Source organism: Aulostomus chinensis, chromosome 3 (assembly GCF_037954235.1).
Source record: "Aulostomus chinensis isolate RoL2024-O1b breed Wild chromosome 3, RoL_Achi_v1.0, whole genome shotgun sequence".
Taxonomy (NCBI): Eukaryota; Metazoa; Chordata; class Actinopteri; order Syngnathiformes; family Aulostomidae; genus Aulostomus; species Aulostomus chinensis.
In genome coordinates this window covers 15,231,490-15,258,722 of record NC_141322.1, presented here as the reverse complement: position 1 = coordinate 15,258,722, position 27,233 = coordinate 15,231,490, and the positions used below count along the sequence as shown (strand labels likewise).

The window sequence follows — 27,233 nt, the reverse complement described above, 5'->3', positions numbered from 1 at the left end:
ATTTAGTGAGTTCTTAAATATTTTTAATATCATGTTATTGCTATTTTTATTACTGCACGAAGCGTAATAACAAGCAAGGAGACTGCCAATGGGAGTTAGCTTATTAGCCAACTCATTTACAGTATATTTGTTGGAGTGTCAATTCATGCGCATTGCAGATTTTCTTCCACAGTGAGAGTGACATGTCTGAAAATCTGATATCCATTTGATCTCATCTGTTGTTAAAACACATATTTCATCATGTATTTCTTTGATTGTCGCCCTGGAGTCAGTGATGGGTCTAACATACTCAAACATAGATATGTCAATTAAACTGGGAATTTTTAAAAACTATTTTTTGACACATGGTGACTCTTGTCTCAGGACATTGCTGTCAGTTTCTCAGAAAATAGCAGTGACACCTTGCAGGTGTCTGCGCTTCTATTTAAGGATTTATTGGTTATTAATTCTCTCGTTGGTGAGCGCATCATTTTTCAATTGCCGGCAGCTCCTCTTTCCCTGTGAATGTTGCCATGGAGTTTCAGCCTCTCAATTTTCCAATCTATTCTACTAATGAGAGACTTCAAACATGTTGACTGTGGCTGTTTGCAATGTTAATATGATCATTTCATTATGGCAGTGTTCCTCATTCCTCAAGCGTTTTGTTGAATCATCTGTTTCTCAACAGCTAACTGACCTGACACTGAAATTAAAGCTTCAATTTGACGTGTTTCTAAAACCAATCAGGCTGTGTAGAATAAGAGGACACAACCATCTCTCTCTCTCTCTCATGTTGTTGCTGGGCTAATCTTTTGTCTTGTGTCACAGTGCTCTGCTTAATTATCTCTGTGACGCCTCTTTATATTTACCTTCCTCTCTCATATGCCGTCTGTCTGTCTCACTCCGTTTCCACTGGCTAGAGTGTCTCGCTCCTAATGTGTGTCAAATGTTTTCAGGCTCAGTTCTCTTTGCTGCAGTTGTCAATTAGCAATGATAAATCAGAGCAGCTCTGGGAGGAAGGCTGACACGCATTCAACCCAGACCAGAGATACTTATGAAAAATGTTTAGTTTTATATTTAGTAATTAGCATTTCAGTAACATTATTCATTTCATAATCAGAATTTGTTTCAGAAGCGATGGGTCGTTCCTGCCGGCTTGTTCTGAATCACACTTCACTAGCGTAGGTGTGCCGTGTTAAGGGATCCGACTGCAAGGCAGAGCCACACATTTATTCTGTTTTTTGCATCGCTACTTCTCCAAGAACCAGCAACCTGATTTTATTATCAGGGAGAGGGGGTCCAAGCTCAGTTTCCTGCATGCCGCTGCAGCAATTTCAAACATCTCTGATGTTTTGTTCCTCTGAAAAAGTGAGCCAAGAAAAACTTGCATGAACAAGACATGTATTTTCAGCAGGAACAAGTGCTAAAACGTTGCTAGAATTATTTAGTAGTTACCCCTCGGCCGTTAGTGGGATGTTTATGAATTTATAATTGGGCCATTTTCACAAGTAATCTTAAATTTCTGAGTTTTCAACATTTATGACCCCCTTAAAACATGTGTCCCATCTAAATGATGTTCACCTCAGCACTCGGGGACAACAGACAGTGGTGTGATGAGAGAGCAGCAGGTCGGAACTGTACACCTCCAACTCTGTCGCTGAAGTTATGGCTACACAATGCAACATAGGTAGGAAATGACGTTTGAGGGAAGTGACCAGAATAATTCTAGTTTCTTCACTGTGTCTTCAGTGAGTCCCTGAAGAAGCTATTCGCCTCTATCTGTTGTGGAGCTGTGTAATGGGAACGTGCCGCTCCAGGACACACGGAATCGTGCAGGAGGAGGGTGTGTCTTGTGGAGAGTCTACTCAAAACTGGAGAAACGCCTGTTTTTGAAAGCGCAGTCTTCAAAAAATGCTTTTCAACTTGTCTATTTAGGCCTGTTGTGGTTTTCTTTATTGTTTCAACTTTAATCCTCACTTGATAAGAGTTATGAGTGATGTGTTTAATGCTAGCGCATTGAATATGATTCAAAGTTGGTTTGTGCTGGTATAAAAATAAATAAATAAATAAGGCTTATGTTACTGTTGCAAAGACTTCAATAATTTTCAGCACTGCCGTTTGAAGTCTTTTTGTTTGTTATTAGTTTTTGGAATGCAAGTGTTTATTTTATTTCAAAGGTAAATGTAAAGCTAGCAAAAGTCCCCAGGCTGCATGCTGCATGTCGGACAGATTTCTCTGAAAGCGTCCATGTAATGCCTTACAGATTTAAACACAGGCAGACTAATAAAAACCAAAATTGACCTGATGGTGGCGCTAGAAGAAATCGGTTCTTGAATTCACATTTAAAAAAGCTCAACTGATTTCTACCTGATCTGTACCGCCCCGTTTCCGGCAAAGATATGACTATTCAGATCCCAGGACTGTTGTGTCATTCTAATTTACATGAATATGAGGAGCACCGACTCAAACTTGTTATTATATAATGCAATCAAATTCACTGCAGGACATAAAAATAACAAATGAATAAACATTTCACTATTATTTCCCCAAAATGAATTGGCAAGAAAATGGTTTTGTCTTTGTCTGTCTGACACACGATCTCACACGCACACACGCACACACACGCACACAATTTGCACTCCCAAAACCTTAGATTTTACACAGACAGACGAGAACACACAAATACACACACGCATAAACCAAGCTCTCCAGCCTCTCAAGGTAATAATGGCTCACAGAGCATAAATGAAAGAAAAGATCATTTTCCCCCCCATGGAATATTTAAACAAGACTTTCCCTCCTTACAATCACGAACTCCAAGAACCAGAGACCTAGCGTGCGTGTTAGCTGCAGTGTTGCTGGAAACACACCTGCAGATTCATAGAGCATACACCTATTCTTCCTTTGATAAACTTTAACAAAATTTTGGGATATAAAAATGTGTCTGCTACTCTAATTAATTCCAGCTTCAAGTCTTCAAATTGTTTCATTTTGGGCAGCTTGCAGATGAGAAAGTTTTGCTATCATTTATGGTTGTTTTTTTTCCATTAAAGAATTGAATAGTTTTGTGTTTCGTGTAAGTTTTCCTCCTGAGAGTCATTTTTAATTCAACAAACATTGAATCCGTGGTGCATTGGGTTCAGAAAAGAGTCCAAAAGTAACCAGTTCATTCCTAATTTCATTCGAACTAAATTTTCCTTTTTTTTTCAAGAAAGAAATACAAGAGCTGAAGCTGACAGGTCTTTTTTTTTGCCCGCAGGAAAGACCAGTTAACATATTAAACGAAATAGTTTAAGTGGCAAGGTCAGGATATTTTTCCAATCTCGTCAAAGGAAGTCATCACAATTCCAGCCTCAGACTCAGACCCACCTTGTGTTAACCCCGACATTCTTTAGAAATCAGGTGAATAGTGTCCAAGCCTCAACAACTTGTCCACTTGCAGTAGTGAGGGATCACTGCTCCAGTCTGTTGTTATTGAGCTCTTTTATACTGTACTCTCATGGCGACCTTATGAATATGGTGCACAGTGCTGGAACCTCCTCCAGTCTGACGGAGGCTGCTCCCACTAGGATGCTGTGACAGGTCATTGATTCATTGGTCCTGCATTGCCTGACTGCATAACTAGCTCCCTTGCTGCTGACTCTGTTCAAACTGGCAGTTGTGCATGTCTCTATTTGAAATAAAAATGACTTGGATGCTTCATAACCCTGCAATTACAAGCCTGTGTCAGAGATTCTATGTGTTTTAGAGTTATTGGTGAAAGCTGAAGCTCAGCAGCTACTTGAGATATTACAGATATTATTTCAGGCAACATCAAGGCACTAAACCGCTCCTCTTGAATTGAGAATGACCTTCTGCTGAGTGCAGATGCTGGGGACATGTCTATTCCCATTTTTCTTGATCTAAGTGTGGCGTTAGACAATGTAGAACATACTATAATTTTACTAACCGAGTCAATGGGTGTGTTGCATAGGATCTGACCTAGGTCCAGATCTTCCCTAACAAGTACACAATTTGTGGTGTCAGTGGGTGATTAGATATTTTTGGTCTTTCCTTTCCATGGTGATGTTCCTCAGGGATCTATTTCAGGATAACTGAAATTTTATACCCTTCAGAATGACCCCACACCAGAGGTCTCACACTCCTGGCCAACCACAACACTGAACATGCCTTCCGTATGATGTCACAGGACAGTAAACTCCAGCTTGCAATTTGTTCTTTTTGTTGTCAGGGTCAGACATTAACACCTGCCAAATATGGAGAGATTTCGAACTGCTAATTGGCAGATCTCTGCTAAATCTCTGTCATGATCTCGTCGGTGTTCTTGCTCCATTTGCGTTGTAGTTTTAGGAGCTGCGGTCACACTCCCTTAGTGAGCCAACAAATCTGCAATATCATTTGCTCGTATCCTGCTGCCTTAATACTCTTTTTGCATGTAGTACATAAAACAGCATCTACAATGAGAGGTGCAGTCATACTTTCACTTAAAAATAACATTTCTTGTGGTTTTACCACAAACGGTTGTGACTGCAAAAACTGATTTACATACAGACTCACATGCATACTTTTTTCCCACTTCCCCTTGTTGAGATATGAAAATCTGTCACTATTCTATATCACTTCACATTTTTAATCATCAGACCATAAAGCAAAATGTTGATTCCCCGCTTCAAATTCAACAAAATGATCAAATCAAATAACTATTATTAGGGCCTGAGCCTGAAGGTACTTCATTATTATTATTATTATTATTATCATCAATAACCTTTTTTCCATCGTTATATGCTCATTAATGCAAGTAAAAAAAAAATTAATCTACCATACATTTGGCAAGTGAGTTTAAAATAGTTAATTTTGGACTCTTGCCGATTTTTAACATTATTATATAATTTCAACACAAAGAAATACCAAACAATATTATTATAATTATTAGTCATTAAAAACAACCACTCATCGGCATCAGATATTTTTTCAGATTTTGTCTTAGTTCTGTTGCACATCAACACGACAAGATATCCCTTAAAAAAAAAAAATGTGGCTCCCTAGTTACAAGACTGGCCAATCAACGGCCAATCAATATGTTTAGTCCCCCTCCAACCTGAGACCGCCCCTAGTTTCCTAATGGTCGTTTTTTTTTGTTTTTTTTCACACGATTGGTCGACTCAACAGGGTGATTGCATATGAAGTAAAACTAATCTTAATGTTAAAACTGAATTTGGAAGTGTCTTCTTGTATTTTGAACATGATAAACATAATGTTGAACTTAGACTAAATGCACTATTTGGCAAATTTCATGTACAAAGTAATCAATCACTCCCAAGTCTACTGGATTTCCCATGAAAATAGAAAACAGAATAATGTTAACGTGCTGAAAACTATAAACTCTAGAAAATCTCTTGGAACTGTTGTGTGAAGATTAATAGAATAATAAATGAGGAATAATAATTCACATTTATTTTTTATTTTCTTTACTATTGAGATATTTCTAACACAATATATGTATTTGCATAAAGAATAATTCAATTACCTACAATTTCACATGGCACTTCAGAATGTGGATCATGAGAATTAAAAAAAAAAAAACATGAAATTGAGTGGGGAGATGAACCTAACAAGCACAGAGGAAAATGATTGGCAACAGGGGACAGAAAAAGATGCGTAAAAGAGGTCTGTGGCCTCAGCGGGAGCCACGGAAGCACAATGTGCTCCCTGAAAAGAGCAACACAAGGCAGATCATCAAGCAGCGCAACACAAGGCAGATGGTGGAAAGCTTGGAAGGAACAGACGAGGCAAGGAGCTCCAAGGTAACATCCCTTAATGTGAGGTTTGAAGGGTAAGGTGAAGTAAAGGAACTCAGCATTGAGAAGCTCAGGAATATAATCAGAGCGATGCAGACTAATACAGTGAGACGAGTAGAAAGGAGCCAGAAAGTTGCAAATGTCAAAGAGTTTTATGCTGACAAAATTCTAAAAGAAACTTATTTTGTAAGTATCAAGTATGAACTGAGGGAACTCTTCCCAAATCTGTTGAGGGGTTTCAAGTGCCAGGAGCCAGAGGACATGTGTGAGATGTGGTGGAGACCACGAGGATGGGAGGTGTGGATGGTTCACAGGCCAGAATGCTGGAACTGTGGAGGTCAACACAGAGCAACGTACTGAGGGTGTGAAGTACTGCAAAGAGGCTGCAGCACAGCAAACGGCCAGAAAGAAGGTCTTTCATGCCAGTGCAGCTAACATGGCTGCACAGGGAAGAGTGACTAACAATCTGTGGTGAGGGAAATAATCTGGACTGAAAAAGAAAATGGTTTCATAGCCCAAGCATCTAATGCTAAAACAGCCATTAAATCAGATGTCAGACTGAATCTAGCTTGTTGTCCTTTGACCTCCCTCTCAGCCAGTCACATCAGCACAGAGACCCAGGGGGGGTCAAAACAAAATCTACATAGGCCAGAGCACTTATCTCCTCCACCCCAGCTCAAGCTCCAGCCCCTAGCCCTGTCACAGCATCTTCTGCTCTGAGGATTACCCAAGAACGCCATACCCCTTCCCTACCAAGCCCAGAGACATCGGAGTTCAGCTACCTCAGTAAATATTCCCAGGCAGCTGAGCCGGGCAGCGCAGCACCAAAAGACCCTGAGGTGGATGTGGCCAGCATGACGTTCCACCTGAGATGCAGGAAACGGGGAAATTTGTCCGTGCTCAAGGAAGCGATCTGAGCTGAGTCAGCATGTTCCTTTAAACTACGAATGTATCATCTATTCATGTTTTTGCATGCACAATTAAAGATGAGTAATACAGCACGTGGTGGTCTGATTAAGACTTTTCTGAGAGTGGTATTTCACTGCGGTGGATGTCATGATCATACTCTTTGATTTGAAAACAGCATCAATGCCTCTGGAGAAAATTATGGCACGGCCATCATGATCACACCTCTGTTGCTATGTTAACAACTTCCATGCGTCTATCCTGCTGTTATTAACAGCACATGTAGAGCTCACTGTTGTACACCGACTACAATATTTTCTCCTTGTACACCTGTACATTCCTGAGTGGTTCGTTCCACTTCTGAAGCATTCTAATTCTAGATTCAAGATTTCTATTTATCTATCGAATTATACTGGTTGATTGACTGGTGTAGTGTTTTTTCTCTGGAAACGTATCGCAGATCATCTTTTCCATCATCAGTAAGTAAAATAAATTACATGGTTCAAGGATGTTGCGTTACTCTTCCACTGTATGAGTTTTTGGGTTTTCGGGTTTGGTTAATTAACTAATTGTGTCCCTGCTGTGATTAGTGTGTTACAGTCTCTACAGTAAGCCAACATTTTCAATACATGGACCCTAAATGGAACAGGGCCACAATTGTTATCAGTAACCCCTGCGTCTGCCTGTACACTTTTGTTGCAAGTTAAATTTCAGTGTATTTCTCTTGGGATTGATGGCTTTCCTGACTAATGGTTTTTGGCTGAAGGCCCACTTATGGGAATGTATGGAGAACGTATTAAAAGGAAGAAACTACAGACACATTGAATGTCAACAATGGATTGAAACAAAGGACTGATTAGCTTGATACCGAAACCAAACAAAGATTCTCTTTCAACAGAAAACTGGAAACCAATTACATTTTAAAATATGGTTTCCAATTACTTGCGCTTGCATTTGCTGGACACTTGAAGACAAATATTACAGACATTATAGATGAAACCCAAACAGGCTTAATGGCTATTAATCATAGAGGATAAAATATAAGATTGGTTTAAGATTCGGATTGGATGATCCGCTCCATCTCAGAATCAGAATCAAAAATTCCTTTATCAGTCCTGCAAACAGGGAAATTTGTGCGTCACACCAGCGAAAGGACAGTTTGATCAGGTTTAACGGAGATTATCAAGTTTCCGATTATCAAAAGATTGTTTTTTTTGCATCTCATGTTTCTCACGTTTGTTAATAGGCAATCCAGTCGTCTTTGGAATGAACCATCAGGATACTCCCATTCAATCACTGATTAATGATCTGACTGGCAATCGGAACAAACCTTCCCCGTTAGATGGCACTGCATCCAACACAGGCGTCCATTTAAAAAAGACAACAACAAAAAACAGAGTATTTCTATATGCCCAGTTAGCTGAGTCACTCCATTCCCCATTTAACTCATTTTTCCTGTGTAAATAGAAATTCCAAGAGGATTTTAATCTCCTTTATAAAATATTCATTTGAGGCCCGTGGCAAGACAACACTGTAAAATCTGAAGCCATCACAAAAGAGCAGAGAGCCTTTGATGTTCAGATGAAACAAGCATCTTCTTTGGCGGAAGCCCTCTTTTTCTCTATCACACGCGAACACACGTTTACACACATGCGCTTTACTGTAGTTACATGAACAACTTAGGAACTATAGAAGTCACACACTGCATGAGAAATGCAGACCTGGGGGATTCAGTTCAATCATACAAGATGAAGGTTATAATGAAAAAACAAATTCAACAGAATCTCGGTTTGTCTGATGGGGAAAAAACTTAAACGCGTACATCACCATTCTTGTATCCCCCTAACTAATTGCAGTCATCGCGCCAATTAAAACTGTGCTTTTCTTGACGTGTAATCACGTCCACCAGCCTGATCGTCTAATACCAGTCGCTTCAGTCATCGTGCAAAGTGCCTTCAAATTTTCAATTAATGGCTCATCATCTGTTGAATCAATTAGAGGTAAACCAACATGATGGAATTAACATAATGGAATGAAAGGCTGTTAATTATAAACCAGAGTGAGGGAGGAAGAGGTTGATGGTTCTGCAGAAAATGTCCTCACTGATGTCCCTCCTTATTTACAGGTCACACAACAGACCCTCTGCTAGCCGTTTAACTATATGTGCATGAAAAGGTAAAAATGCTGAATTAAGGACACCTCGATGGTGCTGTTAGGAAGAGCTTCCAGCATCACGTTGTAATAAATGAGCCACACTGATGGGAAACAAACCTGCATTATATCAAATGACTAAGACACCCCCCCCCCCCGGCCCCCCACTAAGTAATATGTTCAGTGTGTCTTTGAATGCCTCAAATGACAAGCAGCTCATGGCCACATGTGACTCGTAAGGAGAACAGAGACTCACTGATGCAAAAGTGACAGACTTTTTATCATTTTTACAGGAGGAGCAACTGTATATACACACACTTAACGCACACTAGCTTGTTGACGAAGCCGATTCAAAATTCGTGCAGCGCTTATGTTTGTTTGCCTTCATGTGATGTGCACAATATTTGTGCTTAAGTGGTCTCAGAGGGAACGTGTCAGTAAAACACACGAGCGAGTGATAAAAGGCGGCAAGGCCACGAGATCTGATTCAGTCATTATGCTGAAGGTTAAACAGTTTGTGCCTTCAAGAACACCTCAGCCCTCTGGTGGCGATACAAGCTGGAATACAAGTAAGAGGCGTAGAACTCAGTTTCATAAGTAGGTAGGACACACATCAAGACCCACATGAACTGGCAGAGCAGACATTTTGATGTCTTCAAAGTCACATCTGCAGGGCACGCACAATTGTTTTCTTCAGCATCACAAACACCCAAATCTCAAAGTTATTTTTTTTTCGTCATTCTTGTTTACTGTTGCCTAATATTTCTCAGCCTCTGGTTGAATGAACCACTAAGTTTTATCACGTCATTCGCGGATGACATTCACAGAATCTTGTTTATTGTCCCTTACGTCAAATCTTCTTCTCTAATATTTCCTGGTGATTTCTACTGTGCTTGCAATGAAGGGATGCTGCGAATACATGCTCACCAAACACACAACTTGTTTCTCTCTTTTGTATGATGGAAACCATGACGACTGCAGCCTCATTAAACAATTATTAATTTGAGGGGGAATAAATACCAAAATGATTAGCTACAGAAAAGAAGAACAAGGAGACAAAATACACACTTGCATTTATGAGCAATCTAACCATGGTACAGTATTTAATTAATGAAGTGTGTGTATTTATGCGAGTCTTCTGAGAGCGTGTGGGCTTTTTTCCCATATACAAAGACGAAGGAAAACAGGGATAAGATTAGTTGAAACTATGATCCAAATGTAAATTGTGTTCCCTCTTATGACTGTTTTCAGCCTCTGAATACGATGCGTGAAAATATAGAGCTACGGGAACACTAGCTTTGGTGGGAGAATGCATGTACCATTCAAAATAAAATACAAGTCTTTCAAAGGTTGAGGTCAAAGCATGAAACACACTTGGACTGGCTGTTACTTCCCTAATGTTATTTTCATCGTCATGGTCGCAGTAATAACTCACAGTAATGATAGAAATGTCAAACTCACCCTGCATAATCCTAGAAAGACAACAGAGGGGTTCCTACAGTGTCATAGTTTAAGAAAAAGAGTCACCGACCAAAGGTCAGCGTTTGACGAGTTGTGTGTGAGAATGTGTTGATAATTTATTATTTCAGAAGGAGACAGATCACTGTGTCCTCCTCATAATGCTGGGACAGTCCAATAACCCTGTTTTATGTCTTGGCATGTGTGTGTGTGTGTGTGTGTGAGAGAGAGAGAGAGAGAGAGAGTGGATGAGAAACACAAACAAATGTTCCAAAATAATCCTCCCAGGCATCAGTTCAGCAAAGCTTAGACAAATATCGTGACATTTCCAAGTAATAGAATATGAATCATTCCTCATTACCACAGGAACAAGAAAACAAACTCTGCTGCGAAGCGTCTGTATCTTAGAGAGCAAAGCATCGCTCTGTGTGTGTGTGTGTGTGTGTGTGTGTGTGTGTGTGTGTGTGTGTACGTGCGATTGCTCCTCCTCATATAAGTCAGTTTTCCACTTTAACTTCTAAAGGTGCTGATAAACAGTTTGAAATCCCCAGCATGATCAAAGTGAAAGATTGTATCTGGTACTTTTCTTCTTTAAATGCATCAAATCCAACACTATTTCATCAGAGACTGGAGCTCATCACAATTCACCGGCTATAAATTCTTGTTGAACGGGGTCACGAAAGTAAACACAAATCACACCCAATTATATACATTTTTGGAGCTGATAATGAAAAACCATGGAAACCTGAAAACACAGGTCCTAAGTCAGTGGCTGACTGTTGCATAGGAGGGGAAAATGACCTCACGTGGGCTCCAGCAGCAACGTGCGCACCTTTATTTGCTCCTCAGGAGCTCTTTAGTTCTGGCATGGCAGCCTCCATCATCAGTGTATATGAGTGTGGGTGTAAATGTAAAGGCCTAGTAAAGAGCTTTGAGTACTGGGAATTTGTATAAAATGAAGCCATTTATGTCCAACGAAGGTTTTATTCCCTGAGTGGTCAAGATCAGTCCCCGAAATTCCTCATTCATGTCGCTGACATAAAAAACATCAACAAATAATAACATAATAATTCAGGGGTTCAACAAAATAGGAGGTTCCCGGTCAGACCCATCAATACTACACACGGTGTAGTGATCAGTGTATTGATCCATCGTTGTACTGTAGTTCGTCCAGAAAAAACCCAAAATATCAACCTGCTAAAGGGAGAGTCACACAAAGACTCGGTCACCTCATCGAGGAGGAATGTTATCTTTTTGGGCTTCAGCAAAACATCTAAGAAATAATAATAATAACCAAAACAATCCAAAGTAGCTATGTTGCCTTCTCATAAACAAGTCAGGACATTCTTGGAGGGATAAGGCTGCCCAGAGGAGGGAACGTCTGTGTAGCTTAAGGTGGACTGAGTTTTAAGGTGGATAAGCTTCTCACATTTAAATAACAAGTGGCGTCCCAGAGCTTTGCTCTCACAGTTTCGGCCAAATGATCATTTGATAGGAAAAGACAATGAAAGAAATATTTGGGAGATAAACAACACTTGAAATATACATCTTGACATGAAATAGCAGGTATTCCATATGTGTGGACTGATTCCTTCCTCCTGGGGGGGCTTAGCTATGGGTGGCGGCCATTAATGCAAGCACACTCTGTCGTCTCAGGGACCTCAGAGAGATCTCATTAGAAACACATTAATATTACCTCGGTGAAACTGCTTGAAGAGAAATCATGAATGTACATTTTTACATTTTTATTAACTTAAGTCCTCTGACGCTCCTCCTACATTCAACTCCAGGAAAAACAATGTACAGTACTGTTATTTTAAACCATTCATGAATTTATTTGATATATAATGTTAAACGGGCTGCACGGTGGTGCAGTGGTTAGCACTGTGGCCTCACAGCAAGAAGGTTCCGGGTTCGAGTCCCGGCTCCAGCACAGGATCTTTCTGTGTGGAGTCTCCATGTTCTCCCTGTTACTGTGTGGGTTCTCTCTGGTACTCCGGCTTCCTCCCACAGTCCAAAGACATCCAGAGGGGACGAGGCTGATTGATACTCTAAATTGACTGTAGGTGTGACTGTGAGTGTGAATGGTTGTCTGTCTCTATGATGGCCCTGCGATGAACTGGCGACCTGTCCAGGCTGAACCCTGCCTCTCGCCCGTTGATGCTGGGATAGACTCCAGCCCCTCCACGACCCTTACTAGTAAGGAATAAGCGGAAGACGACGATGGATGGATGGATGTTAAACAAATTTAAAAAAAGAGGTTTGGGCCACCTTCCATACGGTTGTACAAATCAGTCATTCAACAGCTTAAATGGTAAATTAGCCAGTTTAAATGTAAAGAACAACTCAGATAATCCTCCTTTGTATTGCACAGGGTAACATTCATGTCTATGAAGCAGCAAATCTGACTGGATTCAACCTTTAAAATAAAGTCACATAAAGGACACAAGGGCCTAGGTGACTGATGAGGGAAACATGTATCAAGGCAGATTGCAGGAAACCACATTAACACTGCATTTTTCTCTGCCAGTGTGAGAGCACAAGCCGAGGAAACAAGCAGTTATTTAGGTAATTCTGCTCCGTGCTTCACCCTTTCCTTTAATGACAATGATTATCTGTAGAAAACATCTGTTGGATGTGTTTTCTTCGCTCCCCCCCTCCATTCCTCCACTTTTCCTTCTTCATCTGATTGTTGTCTTTTCCTTCTTTTGCCTTTTCTCTTATTATTTGTGCCGCCAGCCCATTTCTCGTTCTCTCCCCCACATATAAACAAATGCGCACTGTTTTCTGTGCTATTCTCATTACATGCAAAGCCGAGCTTGTAATTGTGTAACCCCGTAAATTCCCGATACCTGATTTGAGCTTTTCAGATGTGAGCAACTGAAGAATACAAACAGATTTTCTCACACTTAAACCTTTGTTGTTCCATATCAAACTTTAAAAATGTGCAATGTTGTTAAATTCCATTGAGAGAAATAAAATTGATATGAGTTCTGCTACCAAACCTGAGCATGATGGAGTCAAGGATTGAGGCCAGAAAGATTGTTTGTAATTGGAAGTTGCTATAGTGTCATTGTGTGTGTTCTATACTCTACAATATATAACCTGATTAAGTCCTAAGCCTTTATGCATGTGCACACATCTTCTGCAGGTGGTTCAGGACCTGAAAACCAGTTAATTCTCCGCTCTCTCCAGAATGGACCAGAAACTGCTTATTATGTACAAGTCCAAAGTGTGTTTCATCTGCATAAATGTCCATTTGTTGCACCATCACATTTCACCAGTTATGAAATTTGCTGAAAATCACACTCACCCTAAAGGTTTCTCCAGCCGGCTGGCTGGTGATCCAACGATCTCCCCAAGAGTACAGAACATCTGACCCAAAAAGTCCTGAAAATAAGGAACGGGGAAAGAAAGGGGGAAGGAAAGGAGGAAGGTTGACATTTATAGAGCAGACAGATAATAAATCACTTTTAAATGCAGTCAGACTTGAAACTGCAATATTCCTCTCGTCCTGTTACATCTGAAACACTTCCACATACAAAATTCAAGACTCAGTTTCTGACAGTGAAGGTTGTTAACTTTGTCAAATCAGTTTGAATTGTCCTAAACCAACAGGAAGATGATTCTAGGCAAAATTACTTCTGTTACAATCAACAAACTGGGTGCAGATGTTTGCTGATTCTCCAAGGTCTCAAGTATTTGGTCGCAAGTTCAAGTCAAGTCTAAAGTCTCATGCTGCCATAAGAAACTGCAGGCATTGGGGAGAGACCTCAGAATGAGTAGGCTCACATCATGAAATAAGGATTAAATGCATCTTGGTTTGTTAATGCTGGACGTTGACCAGCATTTGTTAGCTTATGTTACCACTTGTTAGCTTATGTTACCACTTGTTAGCTTATGTTACCACTTGTTAGCTTATGTTACCTCTTGTTAGTTTATGCTACGTTACAGCTGCTAAAACTCTGGATTAAATAGCTGTGATGTCACCTTACAAAACCACCAAACACTTAAGTAACAACTGAGAATTTTACTACTTACTAAGTGCTACTCACCTTTCTGTGGCTACAGTGTTAGCTTTAGCTTGCTGGCTACTCACATCTGTGTAGCTGCAGTGTTAGCATTATCTCATCGCTCAGGGCTGCAAATTCTCACTGCCACAACATTTAGAAGCTTACAAGAAATTTATGACAATGGTTTTCTGTGGAAACTAACAAAAGTTCATCTACAACATCAGCAGTTGGTAGCCTTGTTATGGATGGAGGAGTAGCATTAGCTGTGTTAGCACAGTGTTAGCCTTCTCTTCTAGGCTCGTCAACTGTACTGGTACATTAAGTTTGACACTCAGTGGAAAAATTGTGGTAGTACCTGTACAAATTGAAAAAGTCCTACACTGTCACATTTTCCCCCCACAACTCATGACCATCAGGGAGTGTTCCACACTTTGCAATAAACAATTGATATCCAGTTTTGTTGTGAAATATGAATAAAAACAAATGTGCAAGGTAAACATGCTTTCATGAAATATGGAGTATAACAGATCACATCATGGACAATCACACAGAACAAAACAAATATGTAGATGCTTTAAATTGGCTCAAACTCTTATGCTGAAATAATCAAAGGTTTAATTTTAGCATATCAACTGTTTAATAGCAGCAAAGATGTGTTACAACTCAAGCCAAAGAGTTCCTAACTTTTCTTTGGTGGCAAGAGTACACGAATCCATCAGCATCAGCCTTTAGTCACCCCACTGTTACCAGCAACTCACGAGAACTGTGGAAAGAACTCTTCATCCTTATAATTGCATACACACGCATAAACACTTTGCAGACTGATGTGTCCACATCATAATGTCGGCTGCCCTTTGAGACGCCAACAGTGATTAAGGACTGGGCAGATAGTTTGGCATGATTGCTACAGTGCAGAGTCCTCTCAGACACCATCCTTCCTCTTGAGGGAAGGATTTTTAATGTGAGACAGCAGCCATGCATGTGTCAGAAGAGAGAGAGAGATACTGGCACCTACGTTGAGTTCTGCGGGCTTCCAGAAAGGTTGAGCAGCAGCAGCAACAACAACAACAACAGTAACAATGACAACAACAACAACAACAACAGAACAATCATATACCAAAACACAACACTATACCACTACCTAGCACTCCTGCTACTATTAACAATGATGAGGTAAGAATGGAAAAAACACGACATGCTGCATCGTAACCAGAGATGTTCCGATAGCTCATCTGATTCTGACTTTGATTCCTGAATTTGAACGTTATATATTTAAAACCTATTAAGCCTGTACAGATGTGATATGATGTCATCGATGTTATATGATCTGGCTAAGATAGAAGCCATAGAACTTTGCTTTATCATCAACTTTGTCAGTCACCAACCTTGACACGGAACACATCCACATTTTATTGGTTGGACTTGAACTCATAAAATATTGACGCATCGTTGACTCTTTGCTAGTTGCAGCTGGCTAAAGTTATGTATTAATTGTTATTCTTTATTTGTCCAAAACAAGAGTTGCGAGTGGAAGCAAAGCACAACTTCCTGTGTAGATTATGGTTTTAAAACAATGAGGAATAATTGATTCCCTGTTTTCCTGTGTTGGACTATGTACGATTTTACAAGGCAGGTGGATTCGCAAGAGCACAAGATCTGAAGTGCTTGTGCAGACTACTGTCGAGCCACAGTTGAGGTGTGATGACAACAAAGGTGGCTCCTCAAGAGCTTACATGCTGCTAAAGCATCAGATATGTGATGAACGGACACTGGAAATTAGCCTGTGTGAGGCAGATGGTTTATCCAATAACCTACTGAGTATTGTTTTTTAATTGTTTTTATTGTTGTTTTTTTTTGTCCTTTTCTTTTTTCTACGATCAACTTTGCAGATGCTTCTTTGAAACAAACCATCAGGATAAGAAGACAGATCAGGTTACTTACTACCAGGGTGCAGGTTTTATTAGACTGACAGTAAATTGAGCTGCAGCTTTTATTTCTTTTGTTCGTAACATTACTAAACGATTACCGAGCTACCTGAGAAGTTGCAAAGTTCTGTTTAAGAGTTTAATGGTGATAACAACACTGAGCCTGCATCTGATCTTAGTCTGAGTAACTTCTGATAATGGTACTGAAATCAAACATCTCTAGTCATAGCAGTCCAAAAAGAAAAAAAAAGCCGAGCACGTACTAGTATGAATCAAAGCTGATGAAAAAAATGCAAACCCTTGTCATCCAAACACATCGAATAATCATCAGAAAAGTGATGATTTTAAGATTTTTGTCAATGCTTTCTGTCACCATAGTTTCCAGCCTCATGAAACGAAACAGCAAACATTTTATAATCAAAATAAATGTTAGCATGTAATGCACTGAAGTAACATCTAGAATAGAAACTAATGGTTAAAAGCATTGCACAACAGAAACTTGACTGCACTGTTCTAGAGGGAGTTATTGCACGATGCTTACCATTTACTACTAAGACTGCAACTTATACTTACAAAACTGCACTGTGAATATGTATGAAAAATTGTATCAGAAAAGAACATTTTGTATTTGGACAATAGTATGAACCAGGCACTAGAAAGGGTTTGGTTTATTCCACCGAGGAGAGGCATGCAATGACCACATGTTTAAAAAAATACATGGACAGAAATCACTGATAAGGGTTTACCCGATCGCACATCACTGAAGTCACGCAGTAATTTATACGAGTGGAATTCCTTTTTTTTTTTTTTTTTCAAAATTTTATTTGCCACTCAAGCCAGTAAAGCGGACTTTGTGGATCTGATGGTCTGATGGGTCCCCCCTTATCAGTGGCTGAAGGTGACAATAAGGAGGTGCACTCACGTGTTTGGAAAGGTCTGGGCTTTTAGAGTCCACATCGTACCTGCAGGGAAACAAAGTAATAGAAGCATAGCAAGTTTAACATATTTGGATTGATACAATCTTAAGTCAGATGTATATAATATTGGTTTGTCATCAAAACGGGGATATATATTTTCTAATGGCATAAATTAAAGATCTCAGTGTGTCTCAGAAAAGGTGGATGGACATCATGAGTTGTGAACAGGGACAAACGTAATCATACACGTGTATTTCAAATCCACAGTGAGATAAAAAGATTAAAGGGTCCCCATTAGTGGGGCATTGTAATTACTGAAGGGTTCAATAAGACCTACTCCCTTCTTCCATTATAATGAGTGGTGGTCCTTGATCTGATTTGCATGTGAATGTAAAGAAATGAAAGTGAACAAAATGGAGCCGATGTGATGTACTAAGATTAATTATTCGATACCACGATAGATCTTGTTCACCGAGAGATGAATCAAGCACAGTCGGAGAGGATATCACGAGGATACATCCTCTCCTGCCCCTCACATTCGGTGCTAGGTGCTAACTAATCATGAAGTCAGTTCAAGCATGCTGTAATTCTTGATTTCTCCGTCAATACAGCAGAAAAGGAGAGAAAAATGAATCATAAATGGAAAGAGGGCGGGATTGAATCTACAGTAATGATTTGCTTCAAAAGCACTCACAAATCGAAGCGAAGGTTCTGCTTCTCCTCGAAAAAGTAATCTAAGATGTACTTTCGAACAAAGTCGGGGTTCAGGGTGTTGTCAATCACCTCCGTTCTGCCAAACTGTAAACAAAGTTAGAAATCAGGAAAGAAGAAAAGCAAAATAGTAAACAGACAGGGTTAAGAACTGATGCTTGCATTTAATAGTTTGTCTTTGTTTCTAGTTTTACAGAGTTCTGATTAATGGTGTTGCGCTCTGTGTGTGTGTGTGTGTGTGTGTCTCTCTCTCACACACACACACACACACACACACACACACACACACACACACACACACAAACACCTCCTGATTCCTGGTTTCTCGATCCTCATCCTCTCCTACATTAATTACAGCAGGATAACTCTCTCATCAGCCCCACAGAGAGAGACAACACAGGCAGACTAGACGAGATAAAGGAATGAAGAGGAATGGGGAAGAAGAGAGCGCAGACCTGAAGTTGGGAGCAGAAGAGGAGGCAGCTGAGTGGGGAGAGTGAGAAGAGTGGGCGGGGACAGTGACTAAGGCTTTCTAATTAGTGGGACTTCCACTCCACAAATGCCAAACGCAGGGAAATGCCAGAGAAAGGCTGGCGAGAACCTAACACCTCCACACTGAATCCTAGAATTAGCATATGTAATCAAACACTTTAATAAAAATGAAGTGAGGAGATTGCACAGTGGAAAAATAATGTAATGATTTATTAAAAAAAACAACAATGACATTCCTCATTTTAAGCATGCATTATTGCAGATAATATCGGAGGTCTCTGTGTTCAACTGCAAAACATTACCAAGAATTTCATAGGTACAATAATTGAATCAAGTTGTTCGATGGACACAGAGACAAAGTTGTTTGGATGTGGTTTCTTGGCCTTCCAGTTTTATTTCCACTACGTTCTCTCAGACCAACAATCTGGTGATGACTTGGTGAGACGACCAATTCTGCATTGGCAAGCGAGAGGTATTCCAAATAAACACAACTTCATTTAGTAAATGAATTTCGTGAATACACTTTAACACCACTGCCATCTGACTAAGTTTATGTTTTACTTTAGTGGTGTGGTGCAAATAATTAAATTATGTTCAGCAAATCAACACACAATGAATCTTGTTCGAGGGGCCTTTGGCGTCTGGGGCAGCTGTACTATTTGCCTGATGGGTAATCCGGCTTTGAGTGCTGCTCTTAAAGTTATAGTGAGGCTTAGTGGGACATTACACACACACACACACACACACACACACACACACACACACACACACACACATATATATAAACCTCCCTTTTGTTCAATCTCTTGAGAAAAGGCACACAGTACTCATTAACCAGCTGCCGCCATGTACATTTCTGTGCATTTCACATTTTATGGAGTTTGTTTATGTTGTGACATTCCTGCACTCTCAGGAGGATGCATATTTTATGTGCTTGCAGGACTACTGCTAATTTGAATATGGATAATAATAATAATAGTTGTGCAGCTTGAAATGGTATCAGACAAACAGATGAAATTCTTACAATGAAACAAGTTATTTCGCTGTTGTTGTGCGATGCTCAAAATCATTTCGCTATTTTACATTCGAAACCTCAACGGTGGATACGCCCATGACGGGTCAAATCTTGTAATAACTGTCCCTGCCAGTAGATGGAGACAAAGTTGACACACTATATCTTTAAACATGCTGCATAAATGCTGCATAAGAGAGAAAGGAATTCTTTATTTAATGTCATCTGTAGTTCACAATATAATGAAAAAGCCAACAAAATCACAGTCATTTTCAACTTTTGTCTGCTTTTGTTTTTTTTCCCCTTCTTCTATTATCCGAATCAATTATCATAATAAAATATGCTTTCTGCATTTTTGAAAAACTATTGGGGTTATGATTCAGCTCAAACCCTGTGTTGTGTCTCTTGCTGCTCGCTCCATTATGAAAATGTAAAATCAAACACAGTTGTGTGTTCTTGAAGCCTCCAGCGAACACACACACACTCGTGTTTGAGCCAACATGCTTTTGTTTTAAAAGCAGCCAGCTCTACAATTCAATCAATATCAAGGAAGCCATTTGCAAAGTAGTTGATCTTGTTTTTCCACGATGTGGATAATGCTTTATGAGAGGAAATCAGTTGCATTACAGCACAACAAGAGAATACAGTACATTTTGGGTACCATGACCATGACTACTCTCCTATACTAGTAAGGCTGAATACAAAAAGGTTCTATCGCTCGCAATTGCAACAGCAGTGAGGAAGACGTGGATTGGATCACTATGCTAAATCTCCGAGACCCAAAGGTGTTGAGACTGTGAACACATTTTGGTAAAGAGGCGAGCGACAGCACAGATGAGCTCCATAATGCAATTTCCCCGCTGAGTGGGAGAGACAATATCCCAGTGTTCATTAGATACTGCTGGAGACCCTGGAGCTGGCTAATGAGAATCTGGTGAGGAGTCCCTCACTGAAACTCAGTACACACACACACACACACACACACACACACACACACACACACACACACACACACACACACACACACACACACACACTTGTTTCCATCACCTCAGATGGCATTACATGAATTAAAATTAATCTCCTGTGGCTTGCCTGCACCATAACCATGACTCACCTAACCAAGTCTTCATCCTGAATGTATTTATGTACATTAGGAGTATTTGATCGTTCAAGAAAAGGCACAATATCTCATGCAGTATCACTTGAACAAATTTGTGGGGGAAAAAAACCTTTTAAGTGGCTCCATCCATCCATCTCAACCGCTCATCTGAAATTGAGTAGCAGGGATAGCAACTCCAGCAGGGAACCCCAAAGCTCCCTGTACCTGACCACAAGGCCCATCCAACACTACACAGGCCCCTCACTCAAGAACAGGACCCCCAGATACCTGGACTCCTTCACTTGGAGTAAGGACTTTCATGTGTTTCAGCTTGTGAAATATCGTGAAAAAAAATGTCATCATTTTAAGATCAGGGGAGTTGATCTTATTTATTTTCTCATCTTTTGTTGGTATCAAACACCACATGAACGCACCTCCTGGGTTATCTGGACCAGCAGCTGGTGCATCGGTCAAGAAATGTCATCTACAGGCTTGTTTGCATGGACAAGAATTTCCCTATTTTACGGACATTTTAAAATCAATGTACAAATAAACATGTACAAAATTCTGGTTCAACAATATGATAATCGGGGCCGCGATAAAAATTTTGTTTAAAAACCTTATTTTAGCTTTTTTAAATAAATTTTACAGTTCATTGTGAAACCTGGTGGGAAAAATGAAACTTGAGCAGAGCAACTGTTCCTACGAGGATTAAACCACCACTGCAACCTTCCTCCTGACACTGACCGGGGACGTGGTGCAAACAATGTACCTCCAGTGGAGATGCATTACTTAAAACATTCACAAAAAATGCAATATGTACATGTACACATATCAACACAGTAAATCCTCTAGAGTTTTCCATAAACTGCACTGAAACCTGGCTGCAGGTCTAATTACAGGTGTGAACATGAGGACAAATTCAAATGCAGATGTGCTCTGGGCTGCGGGAGGTCACATTCTTTTAGCAGCGTGAACATGAATCTGTCACGGGCCACATTTATGGGCCGCCTCATCAACTGTCGTCCTCTTGTGTAAGTAGACGTACGCCCACAGTGTCACATCATCATCATCATCATCATCACCAGCTTGAAACTGGATTGCTGCCTCCTGTTAATGTATTTATTTGCATAAAGAGCAGAGATCCAATCATGAGTGGTCAGTGGAGACACAAGTGAGGATGCATTCTAATGTGGGTGTGAGCCAACCAGGGTGCGCATTAACACCAGGTCTGAACACAATCACTCTCTGAGAGTGAGAGCACGGTGGAGCATAAAAGCACAGGGGAGTGAGAACAGGACACGAGTCCAGCCTTCATTATCTGCGTTGTCTGTTTTTCCAAACCTGACAAAATATTTCATTATCCTCTTCCCAGGGGCGCACGTGACCCACCACTGGGGATTTGTTGTATATAAACATCCTTCCGACTATTATTTCTTCGTGCCATGTTTGGAGAACATTTACAAAGAGCTCGTCTAATTAGCCTGGAGTAGTTTTGTGTTCTCACACAGAGAGTTTAGTGTGAATTAGTGTGAATTCTGGTTTGGTCATTGTGTGTTTAAAATTTCCCAGGGCAGAAAGAGACAATTCCTCCGAGAATCATAATGTGGTAAGGGCAGTAGCTGAGGGATGAGAAAGAGACAAACAAGCATCTGCAAACTAGTTCCTCACATCCTTAATAGGTGCTCAGCTTCATGGAAAAATAAACCCCAGCTTTTGTTTGGGCTTTAAGCAGACACACACTCGCTCACATGGGATATTAAATGTTGTTCACTTGTTTATAGAAGAAACAAGGTCTTTTGAAAGTCTTCAGGGAGTAAAATCTAGACGCCGTGCTTCATGTATGTGAGTGTTTTTCTGAGCACGTGCAGCCTTGCACTACCTAACTTGTTAAGGGAAGCTCTGTCAGTCTGTCTCTCGGTGGCAAAGTGTGTTTCTAACGGTGCTCTGAGTGCGTCACTTAAACTGAAGCGGTCAATACTGAAGTATGTTACAATACGCTGCAAAAAAGAGGATCAACCTTGCCAATAAGACCTATGACCTTGAACTTTCCTCACAGTTGGTACACATACCTAACAGTAGTTTTTAGTTATTGGTAGGGGTGTTAAGATAAAAAATGACAAAATAAAATTCAAAGACGCACAAAATAAAAATATCAATGTAAAAAAAACAAAAAAAAACAAAGCGGCACTGCGCACCACCAACACTGATCATTTTGACCCTCTCACCTACTGTATACACACATTAGAAGAAGAAGAATACTGTAGCAACGCCAGAGAAGAAGAAGAAGCAAAATAATTATTTCAAGATGGAGGAAGACGAGGTCGAACAAGTAGCGGACGCTCCTTCGTCAAACACATCGGTTGTGTGGACTTCTTTTGGCTTCCCATGTAAAAGACAAGGTAACGGTGAGACGACTGTGGATAAAATAAAAACCGTGTGCAAACTATATGGGTACACAACACCGTACACTGCGGCGAGCACTGCTAGCATGATAGAAGAATATGCACTTGTCGAAGGCGAAATATTCCAGTTCACTGAGGTCGCACATTTATAGATCTAGATTCGACTGCAGCCCTGAGGATTATTTAATATTTGTTTTCCTTTTCATTCAAGAATGTAGTTGTCCTCATTGTTTATAGCAATGAAGCACTTGTTTCTATTGGAATTTTTTGTTTGTATTTACATGGTAAGGGCAGCACGGTGGTGCAGTGGTCAGCACTGTCCCCTCACAGCAAGAAGGTTCCAGGTTTGAGTCCCGGCTCCATCACAGGATCTTTCTGTGTGAGTCTCCATGTTCTCCCTGTTCCTGTGTGGGTTCTCTCTGGTACTCCAGCTTCCTCCCACAGTCCAAAGACATCAAGAGGGGACGAGGCTGATTGATACTCTAAATTGACTGTAGGTGTGACTGTGAGTGTGAATGGTTGTCTGTCTCTATGTGTTGGTCCTGTGATGGACTGGTGACCTGTCCAGGGTGAATCCCACCTCTCACCTGTGCACATTGTGGTCTAAATAAGGTAAAAAAAATACAAATATTTTGTTTTTTCAAAGCAAAGAGCATTATATTTTATACTGACACAGCAAAAACGTATATGTCTGCATTTTAAGGAAGAAAATAAAGAATATTTGATATTTGCATTTCTGATTTTTGATTTTCTTTTATCTTTATTTCGTATCGGGAGTATTTCGTATCGGGAGCCCTGTTTCATATTTCGTATCGTTTCGTGAGTTGACTATTTCGTTGCACCCCTAGTTATTGGTTTCTAATGTTCTTGTATTAACCCAATGAATACAGCACTCTGAATAGGACACTGCCATGTAAACTGAAATACATGGTTACCTCAACCTGATAAAAATCATGGAGGAAACAATCATTGAGCTAATTAAGACATGCTGAGTCACTATATAATGAGTGTGCTGTGGAGATACACTAGAAGCCATCATGAAGACCTGTCAAGTGCAGACATTCTGTGGGGATGAAATGTGAATCATTGGTTGGACTGTTGCACGTTAACACTTTCATGGAAATTATTATTATTATTAGAATTAATTATTACCGACACCAATGAGGTGAGGCTTTCACCAAACTTGGGGGGAGGGGTCTAGAGTGGGCCAAGAATGTATCCCTTGCAATTAGGAGCACATCACTTCTAGCACCACCTGGTGGCAAAAGGAAATCTTATGTTTGTTTATTGTACTTTGATGTACTCCTCCTTGAGGGGCAACCAGATCCAGCCCAAAATGGAATGGCCGGAAATGCCTGAAGAACTTGGTGGTGGTTTACTGGGAGGGTTGTTGTTAAACTGCGTCACCATGGTGAGGAAAGCAATTCAGATATTTTGCCAAGGACAAAACACTCTAACTTCACATGTTCAGACTGCTTCCAAGCCTTTTTTAACTGGGTTTGAAAATGACTAAAATATTTGTGATAAAATATATACTGATTATGGTTTGAACATTTTGTAGAGGATTTTTTAAAAATCTTACAGTTATTGTTAATTTACCCCGCATTGTCAGACTCACATTCACATAGAATCAGTCCGTTTATGGTCAGGTGCTGAATACATCATCTCTGCCTTGCATGTTTTCAGAGTTGTGAGTGGGCTGCAAAATATTTTTGGATTCAGATTTGGTCAGGGGATTTCTTAAGCTCGGCCATGTTTGCTGTAGATAGCGTCGCTGGAAAAATCCATGTCATATTGGTGGAGAAATAAATGGAAATGTCAGAAATATCCCGTCCAACAAGGGGAAAACAAACCTTGGATTTCTCCTAAAATGTAATGGGTTCTTTCATGGTCCACTCAACCAAATTCAATGAAAAATGTCCGCCTGATATTTAACTCCTAACTAACTAATAACTAACTAACTAACTAACTGCACCCAGTTGGCATAGACAGCCTTCCTACTTCCTGCCCCGTTCATTAAAAGCCTCTGGTCCTAGAGAAACCCCTTGAATCTGTTTTATTTATTACACAAATGTAGAAAGCAGTAATTTACAAGTGCATCCAAAAGGTAAAGACAAGCGCAATGATTATTGAAAAACTGATTCTTCATCTAATTAAACCCAACACAGAGAGAGAGCACCATCTGCATGAACATGGCAGACGTAATGCCATGCGCAGTGGTACATGGGGTGGGGGGGTGGGGGCAGTCAGCGTCAAATATGACCCTCGCCTTGATGAAAGAATGGTGTGCTGGAGGGTGTTGTCAAAAACTGTTAGAGAGAAGTCTCTGGTGAGTCACCTGTTTGCTTCACACGATTACCTGCAGCTTCCTCTTCTTGATGATATGATTATGGATGTGCTACTTTTACATAACTGATGCCGCGGACAGGACAGAATCAAGTGGCTTGTGAAAGGTTCATTATATCAATTATGTTTTGTGTTGTTGATTTATTAAAACCTGCCAGGCAGTAACACAAACTGCTTTTTGTGAGGAGACTTTTTTCGTGGAAAGAGTTTTTAATAGGCAGACACCTATATCCATTAAGCATATGCACACATCAAGTCTTTTCATACAAATTATAAGAAATATAAACACACACACACACACACACACACACACACACAAATCCACCACATTCCCTCAGCTGTGAATGACAGCCCACACAGCCATCTGCTGTGAGTGGGCAAACACACAAGCATCAGATGAGGGTCATCTGATAGTATATGTAAATGCGTATGAATTCCAATACATTCTGATCTAATTACCAATGCTTCCATTCTGTAAAAATAAACCACTTGCAGTTCCTTTGGCGCAGTTAAGCTGCCCTTTGAGTCCAGTGTGGCTGGTGTGACTTCATGTGAAGGTCTGTTTATGTTACATGTCCATAAGCAAGCACAGAACTGAAGACTGACGAAAAAAAACTTGCACAAAAACAGTTGGAGTGTGCAATTTGTTGCAAATACAAAAATAGCCGTAAAGGTGTAAGTTATCCACCACGAAACACCAACTAGCAAACACCTACACTTTCTTCTTTCACTGCTACTGAGAAATGTTGGTCATCTTGTTTTGTCACACATTCCTTCACTATCCACACATGGCCAGGTATTCAAATCAGCGGAGGTAGGCTTGAGCCTGAACCTACGACTCCAGGGAGTCATGGAAAAGATAGTTTTAAGTGATATTACTTCTCATAGAAATATTCACAAAATCTATAAGCAAGTCCCGTTCAACGTAGGGTACACATTGCTAATGAAAATAAAACCAGGAAATACAACAAACAAATTTCACTCCGTTCAACCTCATCAGGGCTCCACACCAAAGTTTCACTTCACTCAGAAAGTCTCAAACTTGTTATCTCCTTCACCAATGACGTCATGCTTTTGGTGGGTTTTTTCTTTGATTGTCAGGAGATTAACACAAAAACTGTGTGGCCAATTTTCACTTAACATGGTGCAGGGGTGTAGTATGGGCCACCACCTACATGATGTAGTAGATTGCTCATAGAAGGTGCTTTCACACTGGCTACCCAGCCGCTAATTTGCTCGTCATTTTTACAGCTCAGTCTGAGGTTTTAGACAGAGTGTAGCAAATTGGGGGTCAATTTTGGCCCGGCAATATTCCTGGGAATCCAAGCCGTCAATGTGCCGGCTCAGTGGGAGGTTGGGGGAGGTGGCGATGATGACGCAGACTCGCAAAGACAACACTCGCCGGTTCTCCCATGTCAAACACCTCCGAGAATGTCGACACTGACGCTGCTGGCAGCCAGAGCGGCGAGCTGATGTTTTGAAACTTACAGACTGTCACGGGGCTAAATATTCTTCTGACACATCGTCACTTCAGCAAGAAGACCTGGGGAGACGCCGAGATCCGGGAGCTGCTAACCATTGCTGCTGAGAGGACCGTGGACAACCACCTCACAGGACTGTGAAGGATGGCTTGTTGTATGAAAAGGTCGCGGAGGAGCTTGGTCGACATGACTATCACCAGACGACCGAACGTCAGCAGCAAGCTTATGAAAAAGTACCACCGGGTCTGTGACCTCGACAGCAGCAGCGGCAGAGGGGGTTTGGACTGGGACACTATGAGGTTTGCCAGACTGTCACGGGGCTACATATTCTCCCGACGTATATGTTGTACGTCACTGTTCACGCGTAACTTCATGTTGCGCGTCACGTCACGTTAACGCCCACACAGGAGGCAGCTTTTTGGAAAGAGGAATAGTACGCCTCCATCTCACACAAATTCCCGTTTCTACCAGGCCGCAAATTTGGCGCATTCTGTGGTAACAGGAAGTAACGTGTGGCTTTTTTACACTTCAATCTCC

General features: G+C 40.6%; 1 protein-coding gene across 2 annotated transcripts in view; it reads right to left on the bottom strand.

Moving 5' to 3' along the window:
* The window catches only part of cpne5b (copine Vb), a 125,902-nt gene that overhangs the window by 70,061 nt on the left and 28,608 nt on the right, over positions 1-27,233 (bottom strand). The window contains exons 4-7 of one of the 2 annotated variants that reach the window (XM_086198904.1): positions 17,842-17,945; positions 17,153-17,192; positions 15,321-15,335; positions 13,606-13,682 (exon numbers count right to left, since the gene is read on the bottom strand). In XM_086198904.1, coding sequence (XP_086055030.1) covers positions 13,606-13,682; positions 15,321-15,335; positions 17,153-17,192; positions 17,842-17,945 — 236 coding nt within the window. The remainder of the gene's footprint in view (positions 1-13,605; positions 13,683-15,320; positions 15,336-17,152; positions 17,193-17,841; positions 17,946-27,233) is intronic. The other variant, XM_086198906.1, reaches the window with a different exon arrangement.